General features: G+C 37.0%; 1 protein-coding gene across 2 annotated transcripts in view; it reads left to right on the top strand.

Annotated features, from left to right (window-relative positions):
- The window catches only part of SMAP1 (small ArfGAP 1), a 78441-nt gene extending 63960 nt beyond the window's left edge, over positions 1-14481 (top strand). For both annotated transcript variants that reach the window (XM_058176487.1, XM_058176493.1), the window contains 4 exons: positions 3366-3499; positions 5280-5445; positions 10556-10902; positions 13450-14481. In XM_058176487.1, the coding sequence (XP_058032470.1) occupies positions 3366-3499; positions 5280-5445; positions 10556-10902; positions 13450-13584 (782 nt within the window). In that variant the 3' untranslated portion in view covers positions 13585-14481. The remainder of the gene's footprint in view (positions 1-3365; positions 3500-5279; positions 5446-10555; positions 10903-13449) is intronic.
- Positions 14482-14566: the final 85 nt, after the last annotated feature.

Raw genomic sequence — 14566 nt, 5'->3', positions numbered from 1 at the left:
TCTAACTATAGTGAAACCCACAGTGAAAGGTTTTCCGTTATTCCTGATTGTCCATTTTATTTACACATATGTCACTTTGTCAATTTAAGTCATTTGTGTAATGTTAAAATTCTATAAACTGCCATGGATATTGTAAGGTAAAATAAGTTAAAATAAAACAATGTAATTTAATTGCTTTATTCAGGTTACCTTGGATGCAACAGACTTTGTTATTTTGATGGCTGTCTTAACAGAACTTGCATCCCATGTCTGCTAAGCAGAGGTTCATTAAATTGAGGCTTCACTGTTCTGTAGTTCCTATAATGATATCTCAAATTTTGATTATTGTAAAGAACTATATTTGTGTTTTTACGGAATTTCAGCTGGTATAGAATATGACAGATTGCTGAATGAATTTCTTATCATAGATAGATAGATAGATAGATAGATAGATAGATAGATAGATTAGATAGATAGATAGATAGATAGATAGATAGATAGATAGATAGATAGATAGATAGATAGATAGATAGATAGATAGATAGATAGATAGATAGATATACACAATTGCAATGGCATGTAGGTCCTTAAAACAACTTGGTGAATCAGAATCCTTGACATAGTGCCTTCTTCATAATGCAGGGGATAAACATAGATGATCACTAAATTAATTCACAAAGACCTTGCTATAAGCAACACAGTATAATCTTCATTTATAATAATTGCAGTTTACTCTCGTTTTCCCACTGAAATCCACATGATGACTACTGTTGTATTGTTCAAATCTATAGTTCCCAAACTCTACATTGTGGCACCCCAGGGCATCTCATGTACAAGGTCACTGTGGGGTTATTAATTACAATTTTGCTCTAAGGGTTCTGTGAAAAACATCCTGAGACACTAAGGAAATTTGAGAACCTCTCTAAGTGCCTATCTTCATCCTGGCTTTTTTTGGGGTGAATGTCATGGAAAAAATTAGTTTGTTTTTTTCTCCCTTTTATAAATCTGCAGTGTTTTAATGCATTGGTTTCATCTGTGTATATGCGTTTACATATGTGTATGTGTAATATATATGCATGTAAAGCATGTATTTAACTTTTGTGATAACTACACAGAAAATGGTATAAAAATACACTTAGCAGATCCAGTAGAAATTAAATAGGCCAAATAGACTATTTTTATCTTTCCATTAATTATGTTTACAACACACTGTCCCAAAATTCTGAAGTTTTGGAAACTAATGCGTTAAAAAAAGCATCTTCATAGAAGATGTTGCCAAGCTTCTCCAGTGTCTGTGAATCCACTGCACAAACAGTATATGCTAAGCTTTTGAGCTGATTTAAAGCATATTTTAATGTAGGTAGTGCAGGGACACAAGAAAACCTATGCTGTCTTTTGCTATTTGAATAAACGGAGAAGTAATTGGGACAAAAAGATCAACACAGTTGTATTTTTTTCAAGCAAAGTAGAATAATTAGATCAACTATGTTTTTTTAAACAACTTCCTTCTGGAATTTTCTGGATGCGATAAGCTTATTTGTAAGTACTGTAAAGTGGATAAATATTCATCTACCATAGTAGTGTTACTAGAAATTTACTGAAGAATCAGATTCCTGAAAGCCTATTTTAATACGATATTTCCCAAAAGCGAATGCCTTTTAGGAGCACCAAGAGAAAAAGTACCTTTATTGTCTAGAAATTGTGTTTTCATAATTTCAGAGATGATATTCTGTCTGCCTCTAATGCATTACCCTTCTAAAGACTTTTGCTCTAATACAGAGTGATCAAAGAGGTAGAGATTTGGCATCTTGGAGATGTCTTACATTCACTCTAAACTTTATTTTATTTATGAATTGTTCCAGACCAGCATTAAATGCCACAATGTATATATTTGGTGTTGCCCTACATCTAGGATATTGCTGTAGAGCACATTTTGTTTTTTAAGTCTAATGTAGATATTTAGACGGCTTTCACTCCGAGGCATTTTTTCCAAGAATTTTACCTTCAGACTCAGTGCAGGAAGATGTACATCCCAAAGGGAAGAAGGCTAAAAAAAGCAGAAACTCATCTTTATAGTGGAAATGTGTGATACGTTCTAAATAAATGCATAAATTACAGAGCTGTACTTTGGAACTAAAAGCAAACTTCAAAGCATAATTTGCTACATTAGTTTACAATTTTGTAAATCTATAAAGTGTACTGTAGATGAATATGTTAAAAATAGTTCAATAGTCCGCTGCAGATTTCATGCTGAGAGAAGAGAGAGAAAAAAATAACATGGATATCTAGAGGGATTTAATTTCATGTTTATCAAAATGAGACTTTATGCTGAGGCTGTTTCTAACTTTGGACTAGTAGGAGGATGGATCATACGGCTATCACAGAAATTTCACTCATAACATCTAGAAAAAATAAATAAATGAAAAATTGCATTATTTTTTAGTCAGCTACCACTTATTTTTCAAACTAGTAGTTTATCTCCCTTTTGAATTACCTACGTCAGGGGTCTGCAAACTTGGCTCTTTTAAGACTTGTGGACTTCAACTCCCAGAGTTCCTCAGCCAGCAGCGTTTGGAATAGGTTGGGCATCTGTTTTGGCCACTGAGCATATTATGATTACAGCTTGGGATCCTGTAAATCAAAAACCTCTTTACTTTTCTTCCACCCACAAATTGTTTTGAGTCTGTGTAACTTTGACCTCAAACTCACAGTATCTTAAGACAGACCTTGCCTCAAGCAGGCTATTATTGCATCTGTAAAATATAGATGGGGAATCTTTAGCAACTGCAGCCTAATTTTACAAGCTCTGAATTAAGTGCTACATTCTGTCTTGTTTATTATTTTCCATGAGACTATGGAAAGATTGCCCCTCTACTGTTGTAAATTTGAATGATAATGTGTTGGCTTAGTATTGGTGGAACCTAAATACAATTTATGAAACACTTGGTGATTTCTGCCAACATGCAGGTAGTCCTTGTCTTACAATCATAATTGAACCTGTCCATCATCATAAGCCATGACAGTCATAAAGCAGGTCAGGCATGTGACCAATCTGATTTTACAACCTTTTTTGCCATGGTTTTTAAGTGATCTAGTTGTTTGCTATATAGGGTGCTTTTGGCAAAAAACGGGAAGTAAATGCTGGTTTTCAACAAAAATGTTAGAAGTTGCGGCCACATGACTGTCGGATGCTACAAAAAGGTGGCCCAGTTGCCGAGCACCTGAAATGTGGGTCAGAACTAGGTCAAACTACTTTTTTGGGTGGGAGGGGGGTGTCACGAACTACCTGTATGGTGCCTTTTATCACTGTACCCCCATGCTGTGTGTATATGCTTCACAATTATCAATCTGACTTAATATTTTTCTTTAATCCAAAAAAATGTAAGATGGTCCTGCTGACTCCTCTGTTACAAATGGAAGTACCATCGCTCCTGCCTCAGTTCTGAATGATGATGATCTGGATATATTTGGCCCAATGATCTCTAATCCTTTGCCAGCCGCATCTATACCATCTGCCCAGGTAAGGTACAAAAACTATTAATTTAACATGGTAGTTGACTTTGGAATTAGTACTAGAAGCAATAGAAGGAGAAAATATTTATGTCAGTGTTTGACAATCTATCAAGGTTACATTGGAATACAATACAGTATACATGGTTAAAGTGGCATATTGCAATGTCAGTGTCCAGGTAATCCTCAAGTTACGACAGTAATTGGAAATTCCATTGCTATGCAATTAGGTCATAAAGCATGAGATCACATGGCAGCATGACTTAGCAATGATCATTGTGGCTGTCCCAACTCCATCATAAACAGAATACAACTGGTCATTCGGTAAGGGCCCATCCTGATCCATGCCCCAGGCCTCTACTTCAACTCCAGCATTGGATTTGCTGAGTACTGTTGTGAAGAGCAGCCAAAAGGACAGTCATGGAGTGGGGTGAATATAGACATATGGGGCGAGTTGTATGCCCCTCTGATCATAAGTGCGGATGAGCTGCCTACTACCCAAATTTTGATCATCTGACTATGCAGCATCCATAATTTTAGGAACCAGGTGTAAGGATCATTCAGTGCTGCCTTTAACTTGGAACAATTGCTAAATGAATTATTGTTAAGTGAGGGTACCTGCATGTTAATGTTAAGATGTAATATCTGTTGCAATTTACAATACCTCCCTCCCTCTACAGCAGCATTAAGGAATAATTTAATAGTTCATTGGAAAGAGGTTAAGAATATTTGCCCTTGATACTTCAATCGAGGCTCCCCAAAATTAGTGGTTACCAATGGTTATATTTTTATCTTGCATTATAAAATTAATGTAAGGTCAAACATAGCTCCTCATATCAGAAGAAGAACTGGAGATTATTTGAAGAAGCCTTTATTTCACTCAGCCTTGGCTAGATTGGGAATAATGAGCTATTAACCTAGGTGCCAGTTTATACCTTGCAAATTGAAGAAAAGATTAACGTATCATTAGATTGTAATAATTTCTAATTTTCAAACTATTTGATCTGTTACTTTTTCATCATTCCTGTGCAGGGGGCAATGCAAAACTGATTTGTGATTATGATAGGGATGTGTGTCCCTTTTTTGAAACGCACCTACAAACTTTGGGAATCCAACCTTTATAAACTATTTGAGACTTTATTTCCATGAATCTTATTAATTAAGAATAGGTAGCAGTTTACAGAAGCCAATCCAGTTCATTTAATTACATTTGCAAAAAACTGATTCACGGTGAAAATTTTGTTCAGTATTTCAGTTGTAAGAAGTTCCTTTTTGCAAATACTTCTTTAAATCACTTGAGGAAAAGGGCAGAACTGAATTTTCACTTAATTTCTTCTGAAAAAGTAAGGCATTGTAAAGCAAATCCCAAAAAGAATTCTAGCAGTGAATTTTAGCAGTAAGGAAGGGACTTTTTAAGAAAGCCACAAAATATTGATGAAAGAGTATAAACTGACATAAAGATGCCCATGTGATCTTAATCTAGCCAGTTTCCAGATATACACATATAAACAGAAAATATAGCTTTTACATCTTTATTGCAAATAATGCACTTGCTGCATAAAATATGGAACTACTCTTGTTTTTATATTTTTACTGTAGTTCTTGTGACGTGCAAAGAATATGCAATTTACATGCATTGGTGCTGGTGTTATTTATGTAGTGTAAATAAATTTGTGATATTAGTATTTGGGAATTTTGTTACTTGTCTCTGAAGTTGCTATATAATTTTGAACAACATACTTCAATCTCCACTGGTTGGTTTTCATCAGTCTTTGACTTTTATTTCCCAGAATGCTTCCACCAACCCAGCGGCTGCCACGTTATCTGCTGCATCTGGAGATCTTGATCTGTTTACTGAACAAACAAAATCGGAAGAGTCAACAAAGAAACCACTCTCCAAGGATTCCATCTTGTCCCTGTATGGCACGGGCACTCTTCCCCAGCAGAATGTCCCAGGTAAATTATTTGTCTGATCTACTTCCAGTGTACATTATTTAAAAGATTACTAACAAACCTGTGGCTAAGACTTGTCCCTAGGAAAAAAAATGCTCCTGTAGAAATGAGTCTGGATTAACATTTTAAAAGTTATTATGAAACACCCATCTAAAACAAATCAGTGGTGGGTTGCTCCCGGTTCGGTCCGGTTCTATAGAACTGGTAGCAAAACTGGCGGGAGGCTCCACCCACCCACCATGCAGATCACCCATGACATCATCATGGGTGATTTGCACATGTGCAGAAGCTTCATGTGCGCTTCTGTTGCAAACCAATAGTAAAGGTAAGTGGAACCCACCCCTGTAAATGCCCAGTATTGAATATGTATTTGCACGTGTTTAAAGCAACTGAATCACGTATTCCTGAGCATTAAGTGCTCAGTAGCGTGGGGAGATGAGGTATTTCATTGTTCTTAACTTTAGTCTTTTTTCCTTAGTGCTGCCTTATTTTCATGTAGAGCTTAATTCATGGACATGCTTAATGGAAATTACAGCCTCCCATCTGGGAAGACTTCTCCAATGAATAGATATTGATTAAAATTCCTCACATTAGCATATTAAAATGAGCCATGGTGGTGCAGTGGTTAGAGTGCAGTACTTCTGCTGACTGCTGGCTGATTGCAATTTGGCAGTTCAAATCTCACCAGGCTCAAGGTTGACAACCTTCCATCCTTCTGAGATCGGTAGAACGAGGACCCAGATTGTTGGGGAGGCAATATGCTGACTCTGTAAACCACTTAGAAAGGGCTGTAAAGCACTGTGAAGCAGTATATATAAGTCTAATTACTATTGCTGTTGAAAGGACATTGCTGGTCACTTGTATTGCTACTGCAATATTAAAATATTAAAATGCTACAATACTATTACAATACTATTAAATTACTATTACTATAAAAATGTCCATTAGTATAGTTCTGCCATTTAAAAAGTGATTCTCAGATTAAATTCAGGATATCCTAAATCAGATGTAATATACTGCTGCACTTTGATATAATTAATCCCCAAAACTATGGAGGAAGGGATGGAGAAGAAAAGAGATTTACATAGGGGGGGAAAAAGAACATTAAGTAAGCAGCAAACTGTGCATGATAAAAGAACTCTGTGAGTGTGTAAAAATAATCAGAAACAGAGATGAGCACTGCACCCTAAAGTCAGGTACATCTAGCAGACTAAAACCTGCAGGGACTCCTTTATCTTTACCTTTTATTCTGAAACAAAACATGATGAACAAATAGACAGCTTAACAACAAATAAATGTCAATCAAGAAAATAAAGGAATTAAGACAGATGACATACTCTTGAAATAAAAGCTTCTGCTTGTAAAGTAAAATTGATTTAACAAGTTGCTGTTTATGGGACTTCGGGTGTAGCAGAAAAAAATACACGTCCAGACATTTTCCTAACAGACTAACAATTCACTTAAATGTATGCTATTTGCATGAGCTTCCATTTGTGTAGTAATGCAAATTACATCATTACACAAATGATGTAAATTAACATGGGTTACATGGAGGATTTGTATTTAACAGACATTTGAGACTTGGGACTAAATGGACATCCCTCTCCCCCCTAGGTTAATTGTGTCAAAGTTACTATGTTAGGCAATGTTTTCACCTTTAAAAATATAAATTGTTGGAAATTGTTCTGATTTCATTAGAACAGAAAAACAATGTAACTACATAGAATTTAAGGTAACTTTACTATTGAAGTGAGCAACCTTTGCTTTTTTTGGTTTGCTCTAGACCCGGGGTCTCCAACCTTGGAAACTTTCAGACTTGTGAACTTCAACTCCCAGAGTTCCTCAGCCAGCTTTGCTGGCTGAGGAACTCTGGGAGTTGAAGTCCACAAGTCTGAAAGTTGCCAAGGTTGGAGACCTCTGGGCTAGACCAGGGGCTAGACCACACACAATGACATGCCAGTCAGTGGGGGGCAAGGAGAGTAGACCGAAAAAGAAGCGGAGCGGCGACGTTTTTTTCCTGATAAGTTCTTTTCCCACTTATTACTGTAGGTAGAAAACTTCTGCTTTGGCCAGAACTACTGACTGAATTTTTCCTCCAAAAAGTTGAAGTTTGATTTAGAATCAATTCAAATTAAGCTAAGATTTTCAATCACTGCTTTGGAAAAACCATAGGTAATTAAGATAGTTCACCACTAAGGTGTTTGAGAGAAGCTGTTCCTTAAAATTCACTAATTGCCCAGTAAATTGATTTTCTCTATTTCATCCGGTATTAATAAGATGAAGCTAACCTGCTAAAGGGCAGAAATGGAGGTGATTGTGGTTAGTCCATTGGTTTTTCTATTAATTCCCTTCTGCCTTGGTTTGAAAATAATATAGTTGCAAGGCTTTTACTATCCACAGTTCCATTATCCCTGGTTTCCCAGATCTGTGCTTGGTAAATAAGATGATACGTCATTATTCATGGTTAAGGGCTCATGTACCAGCAGTTTTTGTTAACTTTCGATCAGTATATCTTGCATGTTTTTTTGCACGTAAAGTAGTAGATGTGCATGTAAAGTAATAGGAAAAAATGGGTTTTTTCATCCAAGAACTCTGGGCTTGTTAGACTGGAAAAGAAGCCCTACAAATAATAACCCCACCACCACCCCGGGCCACATTATAGTTAACCTTATGTAGTGAGAGAATGATCAAAGGATCAAAGGAAATATGAAAGCTGGCCGGAGCAAGAGGAAAAGCAAACTACCCATATCAATAAAAAAGCTTCAATCAAAAAAAAAATCTCTCTGGAGAAGAAACAAAAAAGGCTATGTATCAAATTTCAAAAACCGCTACAGAAATATATGCAACCAAATAAAAACTGAATGCGCAAATTACCACACCAAGCAAGAAGAGGACCTTCTGTGCACAAATTTCAATCGTGCCTTTTATAATTTTGTGAACAATAAACTTAAAGACTCAAGATCCATCCCACCACGAAAAGATTCTAACAGCAAAGAATGGAATAACGAAACAGTTAAAGCAAACCTCTTTAACATATTCTTTGGCTCAGTTTTTAACAGCGATGACACATATCCGACATTCCCAAATCGTACCAGCAATGAGTATGACGACTTAACACATATAGATTTCACAGAAGATAATGTTGGAAAAGCTCTTCATAACTTGAAACCATCGCTATCTATTGGACCCGATGGACTATGTGCATACTTCTTAAAAAAACTTTCCACTAATATAGCAGAACCCCTAAGCATAATCTTTGATAAAGCTTTCACTAGCAGTTCCCTTCCCAAACTTTGGTCACTAGCCACAGTCATCCCAATCTTCAAAAAAGGAGACCCCAGCTTAGTTGAAAATTACAGACCAATCTCTCTGTGCTGCATCACCTGCAAATTTATGGAATCAATCATCAACCAATCCATTACCTTACACTTAGAAACAAACAACCTACTTTCTAATAAACAATTTGGTTTCAGGAAAAAATTATCATGTAACTTACAACTTCTCCACTGTAAAAACATATAGACTACAAATCTTGATCAAGGCAAAACAATAATTGCAATCTAAATAGACTTCTGCAAAGCTTTTGACTCAGTAGTACATGATAAACTTCTTTTAAAACTAAAATCCTATGGCATTTCAGGACCCCTTCACAAATGGATATCTGCTTTTCTGTCTAACAGACAACAAGTGGTCAAAATTGGCAATGCTCTATCTAATCCTGTTCCTGTCAAGAGTGGCGTTCCTCAAGGCAGTGTTCTTGGCCCAACACTCTTCATACTATACATAAATGATCTTTGTGACCATATCTCAAGTAATTGTATTATCTTTGCTGACGATGTCAAACTATTTAACACAACCGACAATACATCTACCATTCAAAAAGACCTTGATCATCTAACCGCTTGGTCTAAAACTTGGCAACTCCAAATCTCAACCAGCAAATGCTCAGTCTTACATATTGGAAAAAAGAACCCAAACACTAAGTACATACTTGATGGACATTACCTTACAGATGACCCCCACCCTGTTAAAGACCTTGGAGTTTTCATATCAAATGATCTAAGTGCCAAAGCCCACTGCAACTACATAGTAAAAAAGACGTAAACCTAATCTTGCATAGCTTCTTTTCCAAAAACACTACACTACTAACCAGACCATATAAAACATTTGCTAGGCCAATTCTAGAATACAGCTCACCTGTCTGGAACCCTCACCACATTTCTGACATCAATACAATTGAACATGTCCAGAAATATTTTTCAAGAAGAGTTCTTCACTCCTCTGAAAACAACAAAATACCTTATCCCACCAGACTTGAAATCCTAGGCTTAGAAAACTTGGAACTCCGTCGCCTTCGACAAGACCTAAGTTTAACTCATAGAATCATCTATTGTAATGTCCTTCCTATTAAAGACTACTTCAGCTTTAATTGCAATAACACAAGAGCAACCAATAGATTTAAACTTAATGTTAACGGCTTTAGTTTAGATTGCAGAAAATATGAGTTCTGTAACAGAATTATCAGTGCTTGGAACACTTTACCTGACTCTGTGGTCTCTTCCCATAATCCCAAAAGCTTTAACCAAAAACTTTCTACTATTGACCTCACCCCATTCCTAAGAGGACCATAAGGGGCGTGCATAAAAGCACAAACGTGCCTACCGTTCCTGTCCTATTGTTTTTCTTTTTTTTCTTCTTATATATTTATATGCTTATACCTCGTTATATTTCTTCATATATATGTTTATATACTATATAATTTTTTTGTGTGATGCTTATGTATATTGTTGTGACAAAATAAATAAATAAAAATAAATAAATTGGTTTCCTATCCTGTTAATGAATGCAAGATCTCCAAACTCACACCATACATCACCATACTTTTCCCTAATTGTTTAACTGTTTTTATAGTCTTCCTCAATCTGAAAACTCTATACTCAGATTGCAAAATGCATGGAAGATAAATATGGCTTTTTGAAATATCATATAATGATATGGGGGCAAGTTTTCCTCATCCCTCCCTAACCTTATTTGGCTAGCCATGTTGGACAAATGTGAGCTTTGACTGGTGTAAACCTCCTCTTTTCCTTTCCACTCCTTTTGCCCCAAATAGGAGTCTTCATGGGGGCCCAGCCGCTGCCCTTTGCTGCCCAGCCCTCGGCTCATTTTCCAGCATTTCCAGCCATGGGAGGCCCTGTGCCCGTGCCTGTACCGGTGCCAACAGCCCCAGCAATGATGGGAAACATGATGGCCCCACCAGTGCCTGTAATTGGACAGAATGTAGGCATGATGGTAGGCATGGGAATGCCGAACGGCTTTTCAGTCACTACACAAACTGCTGGTTTGGGACTCCCTCAAAGCATTGTCGGGTCCCAAGGAACAGTATTGGGACAGATACCCCAGCCACAGAAATACGGCATGCAGCCGCAAACACAGCAAACTCAGTGGAACCTTTCACAGGTGAGTATGCGCTTTTGCTGTTCGTTTGGGAGAGAACGTGGATAGCTGGAGAATTTAGGGGTAGGATTCAAATGTCAGTAGCTGGGATTAATCAAATGGGGAAAAAATTAATCGAAGCATTATATTAAAATAAGAAAATTAACTACCAAAGATATTTGGAAAATCTGATTTTTTCCCCCCTTCTAGTTGAGAAGTAGTACCTATTTCTACTTTTTCTACTTTAGAAAACTAAGTGCAGATCCATGCTTTCTTCTTGGCCCATCGTTCCCTGCTAGCCTCTCATTCCCAGCCCACTGGAAATACATCCTGCACTGTTTGTTTCAAACAAAAAACAGTGGTGGTGCTGGTTTTTAATTGGAACCGTCTTCAGCCCTTCAGAGCAGATGACAGCCCCAGTTCTGATCGGCTGCAGCGCCTGGCCCACCCTCTCTCTCTCCAGCATCTGGTTGCTGCCCTGGGAAGCTGTTTCATCTTGGGCTGTTGCTAGGCAATTGCTGACTTTTTAAAAATCTTTTTTAGACTTTTTTTGTGTGTGGATGACCCAGTGATGTAATGCCAAGCTTGTGCATTTTCCTAAAAGTTCATACTTCATTCAAACCTTACATTTCTGAGAAGGAACCCTTTCAGTTTCTGCCTAGGCTTGCTTTCCCATTCCATGCCAATAGTTGCTTTGCTTTTTCCCCAACATTTTTAAAATCACAACCTAGCAATATTGCTACTTCTTTTCTGTAAAGCCCACTGCAGGTAGTCCTCCACTTACAACCACAGTTGAGTCCAAAATTCCTGTTGCTACGTGAGACATTTGTTAAGTGAGTTTTGCCCCGTTCGAGTTACGACTTTGCTTGCTATAATTGTTAAGTGAATCACTACCGAAATTAAGTTAGTAACAACGGTGTGTTAAGTGAATCTGGCTTCCCTGTTGACTTTGCTCCTCAGTCACAAAAGGTGATCCCGTGATCCCAGGACCCTGCCTAAATGTGAGTCAATTACCAAACATCTGAATTTTAATCACATGACTGTGGGAATGCAACAAATCGTAATGGTAATAAGTCACTTTTTTCAGTACCGTTCTAACTTCGGTCACTAAGTGAACTGTTGTCGAGGACTACCTGCACAAATTAGGGGTATTAATATGGCTTATGACGATTTCCTTTTTTTCTTTTTACATTGGTTCCTGGATTGGGTCTTTTCATTGTGCTTTTTCACCTTGATTCTAACAGCCAGCTTCTCGTCCCTAACACAGTTGTAATTTAAGAGAACAGAGGACCAAATATGACATACAAACCCTTTGAAGATGCAGGTGGCTAATGTCTTGTCTCTTCCATGCTCCAAGTCCATATACCCTGAAGATGGTCTATGCTGACTGGAGCTAATAAGGTTTTCAAGTCAAACATCCTTTCTGGTGGATACTTTTAAGGAAGGCCTCTAGAGGGATGGGAAAGTAAGAACTGATCCAGGAATGTTAATAGGTTTTCGGAGCAAGAGAGGCCTTGAAGTTCCATGTGCTTTCTCAGCGTCCAGTCATTTGCGCTCCATTCTAATCCTGATCCTTTGGTTTTGTGTTTCCCCTCATTCTCTTAAATTCAACAGGATTCAGCCCCTGTTTTTCCACCTCTTAATAGGGTGGATAGTTTCTGAACAATTTACATTTTGAATAATTTTTTACATTTTTTTAAATTAAATTTTTGCACACACACACACCGACTCCCAGCAACTGGTGTGATTTACTTTACCTTGACATCTATATAACTTCAGTCTTTTCAATCTTAACTGTTACCCCAGCAGTGATCCGTTAAAACTAGTTAAGACTTGAACAAATCCTTTTACTCATGATGACATTCGACAGTGAAGTGGAAATTATGGCATGCCAGGGGTTTTCCTTTGGTACTCAGGCATTTTTGTAAGAGGCATTTAAAATGCATAGTAACCAGATTTGATCTTTTTATTTGGAATGTAACTGTTATGTAAGTGTTGGAAAGGCAGAATTTAATTATCTATATTTATCTTTTAATTGAAAGTCATTCCACTTGCTGCCAGAATGTTACTTCAGTGCTTTGATAAACTGGGCAGGAAACAGTTACCTGAGTAGGATTAGTTTCCATGCCAGCATTGCTACTGAAATTGCAACACTGATCACTCAACCATGATTATTTCCTATGGTATTAATGGAAAAACATGATACGCCCATAGATTGCAATATGTACATTACCCCTATATTTTCCTAGTATATAAAAGTATTATTATTCTGTCAAATCTCAAATATTTTTAAAAGGTTATATTTAGGATGTGTTTCTTAAATAAATTTTTAAAAAACCTTTAGCTGTTAGAAATGAATGCTGTAAGCAAATACACCAGTATCTATCTGTCTGTCTATCTGTCTGCCTATCTGTACTTATCCTGTCTATATCTGTACCAATCTATCTGTATCTATCCATCCATCCATCCTGTCTGTCTATCTATCTTTCATGAAGTAATGGGCTTCAGTATAAAATTTGAATGTTCGGATACCTGCACCTAACCACAGTCTTGCGTGTGTGTGTTTCACAGATGAATCAGCAAATGGCTGGAATGACTCTGAATAGTTCCAGTAATATGATGGGCTTTGGCCAACCACCCAACACAGTGGCAGGATGGACTGGAAGTTCCTCGGGCCAAACCCTCAGTACACAACTCTGGAAGTGAAAAGGCAATAGAAGTTTTAATCAGAGACCTGACATTCCATGTCCAAATACATCTAGTTTCCCTGTTCTATCCATGTACACTACCCCTTCCTCCAATTTCAAACATTCATTTTAAAAGTAATCTTAATTGACCGTGTTGTGGTCTGTACTGACTTCAATTCTGATGTAGTGAAAAGCAAGTTGAATACATTGGCAGCTTTTTTCATTCCACAATAAGTTTTGATTTTGCAAATCTTACTTTTTCAGAAGAGCTACGTGACCAACTGCATACTCGAAATTATTTTATCTTATAGAGCAAATGTTTCCATATAAGGGAAATAGGTATCATGTTAGTGCTATCTCTAAAATGTAAACTCCACCTTGCAAATTACCCAGTAATCCTGTAGAAGGTACTGTATGAACCAAACGTTAATTATATAAATAAGAATGTACCTTGTATCATTGAAATATACATTTCCTTGTGTGATAATGATTTTGTTTCATCATACATTTCACTGTGATATTATAATGATGTGATGAACAGGAAAAATGGTTCACAAGAGAGAGATTAACCTGGACAGTCCTATGGCTCCATCAATTTTCTTTCCACTGTTTGAGTTACCTGTATCAAAAGAAGCTGATCTGACCAACAGAGATCTGTACAGGATTAATCAGCAGTGTACTGCACAGCAACTATACAGGGTGACTCAAATTGTATATTTAATTTTGTCTTTGCAGTTGTATCCAGGTTTCTGCCAGTAAATTGTGTTTACATTTTATGGTGCCTCATATTGATAAACGGTTGCTTCCCTATATTAAAGAAATCCATAAACATTGTGTAATTATTTTATTCTATAAGAATTGTGTCTATTCTTTAAAAACAATGCTTTTTAAATTCAGGAATAAACCTGGAAGCCACGGCGTAAAAGCTTCTCTCTCTTTTTTTTAAGACTAATAACTTCAGTGCATTACCACCTTTTCACTGAACATGTGTAAAGGAAATG

This window comes from Ahaetulla prasina, chromosome 1, assembly GCF_028640845.1.
Source record: "Ahaetulla prasina isolate Xishuangbanna chromosome 1, ASM2864084v1, whole genome shotgun sequence".
Taxonomy (NCBI): Eukaryota; Metazoa; Chordata; class Lepidosauria; order Squamata; family Colubridae; genus Ahaetulla; species Ahaetulla prasina.
This window is presented reverse-complemented; position numbering and strand designations above follow the sequence as displayed.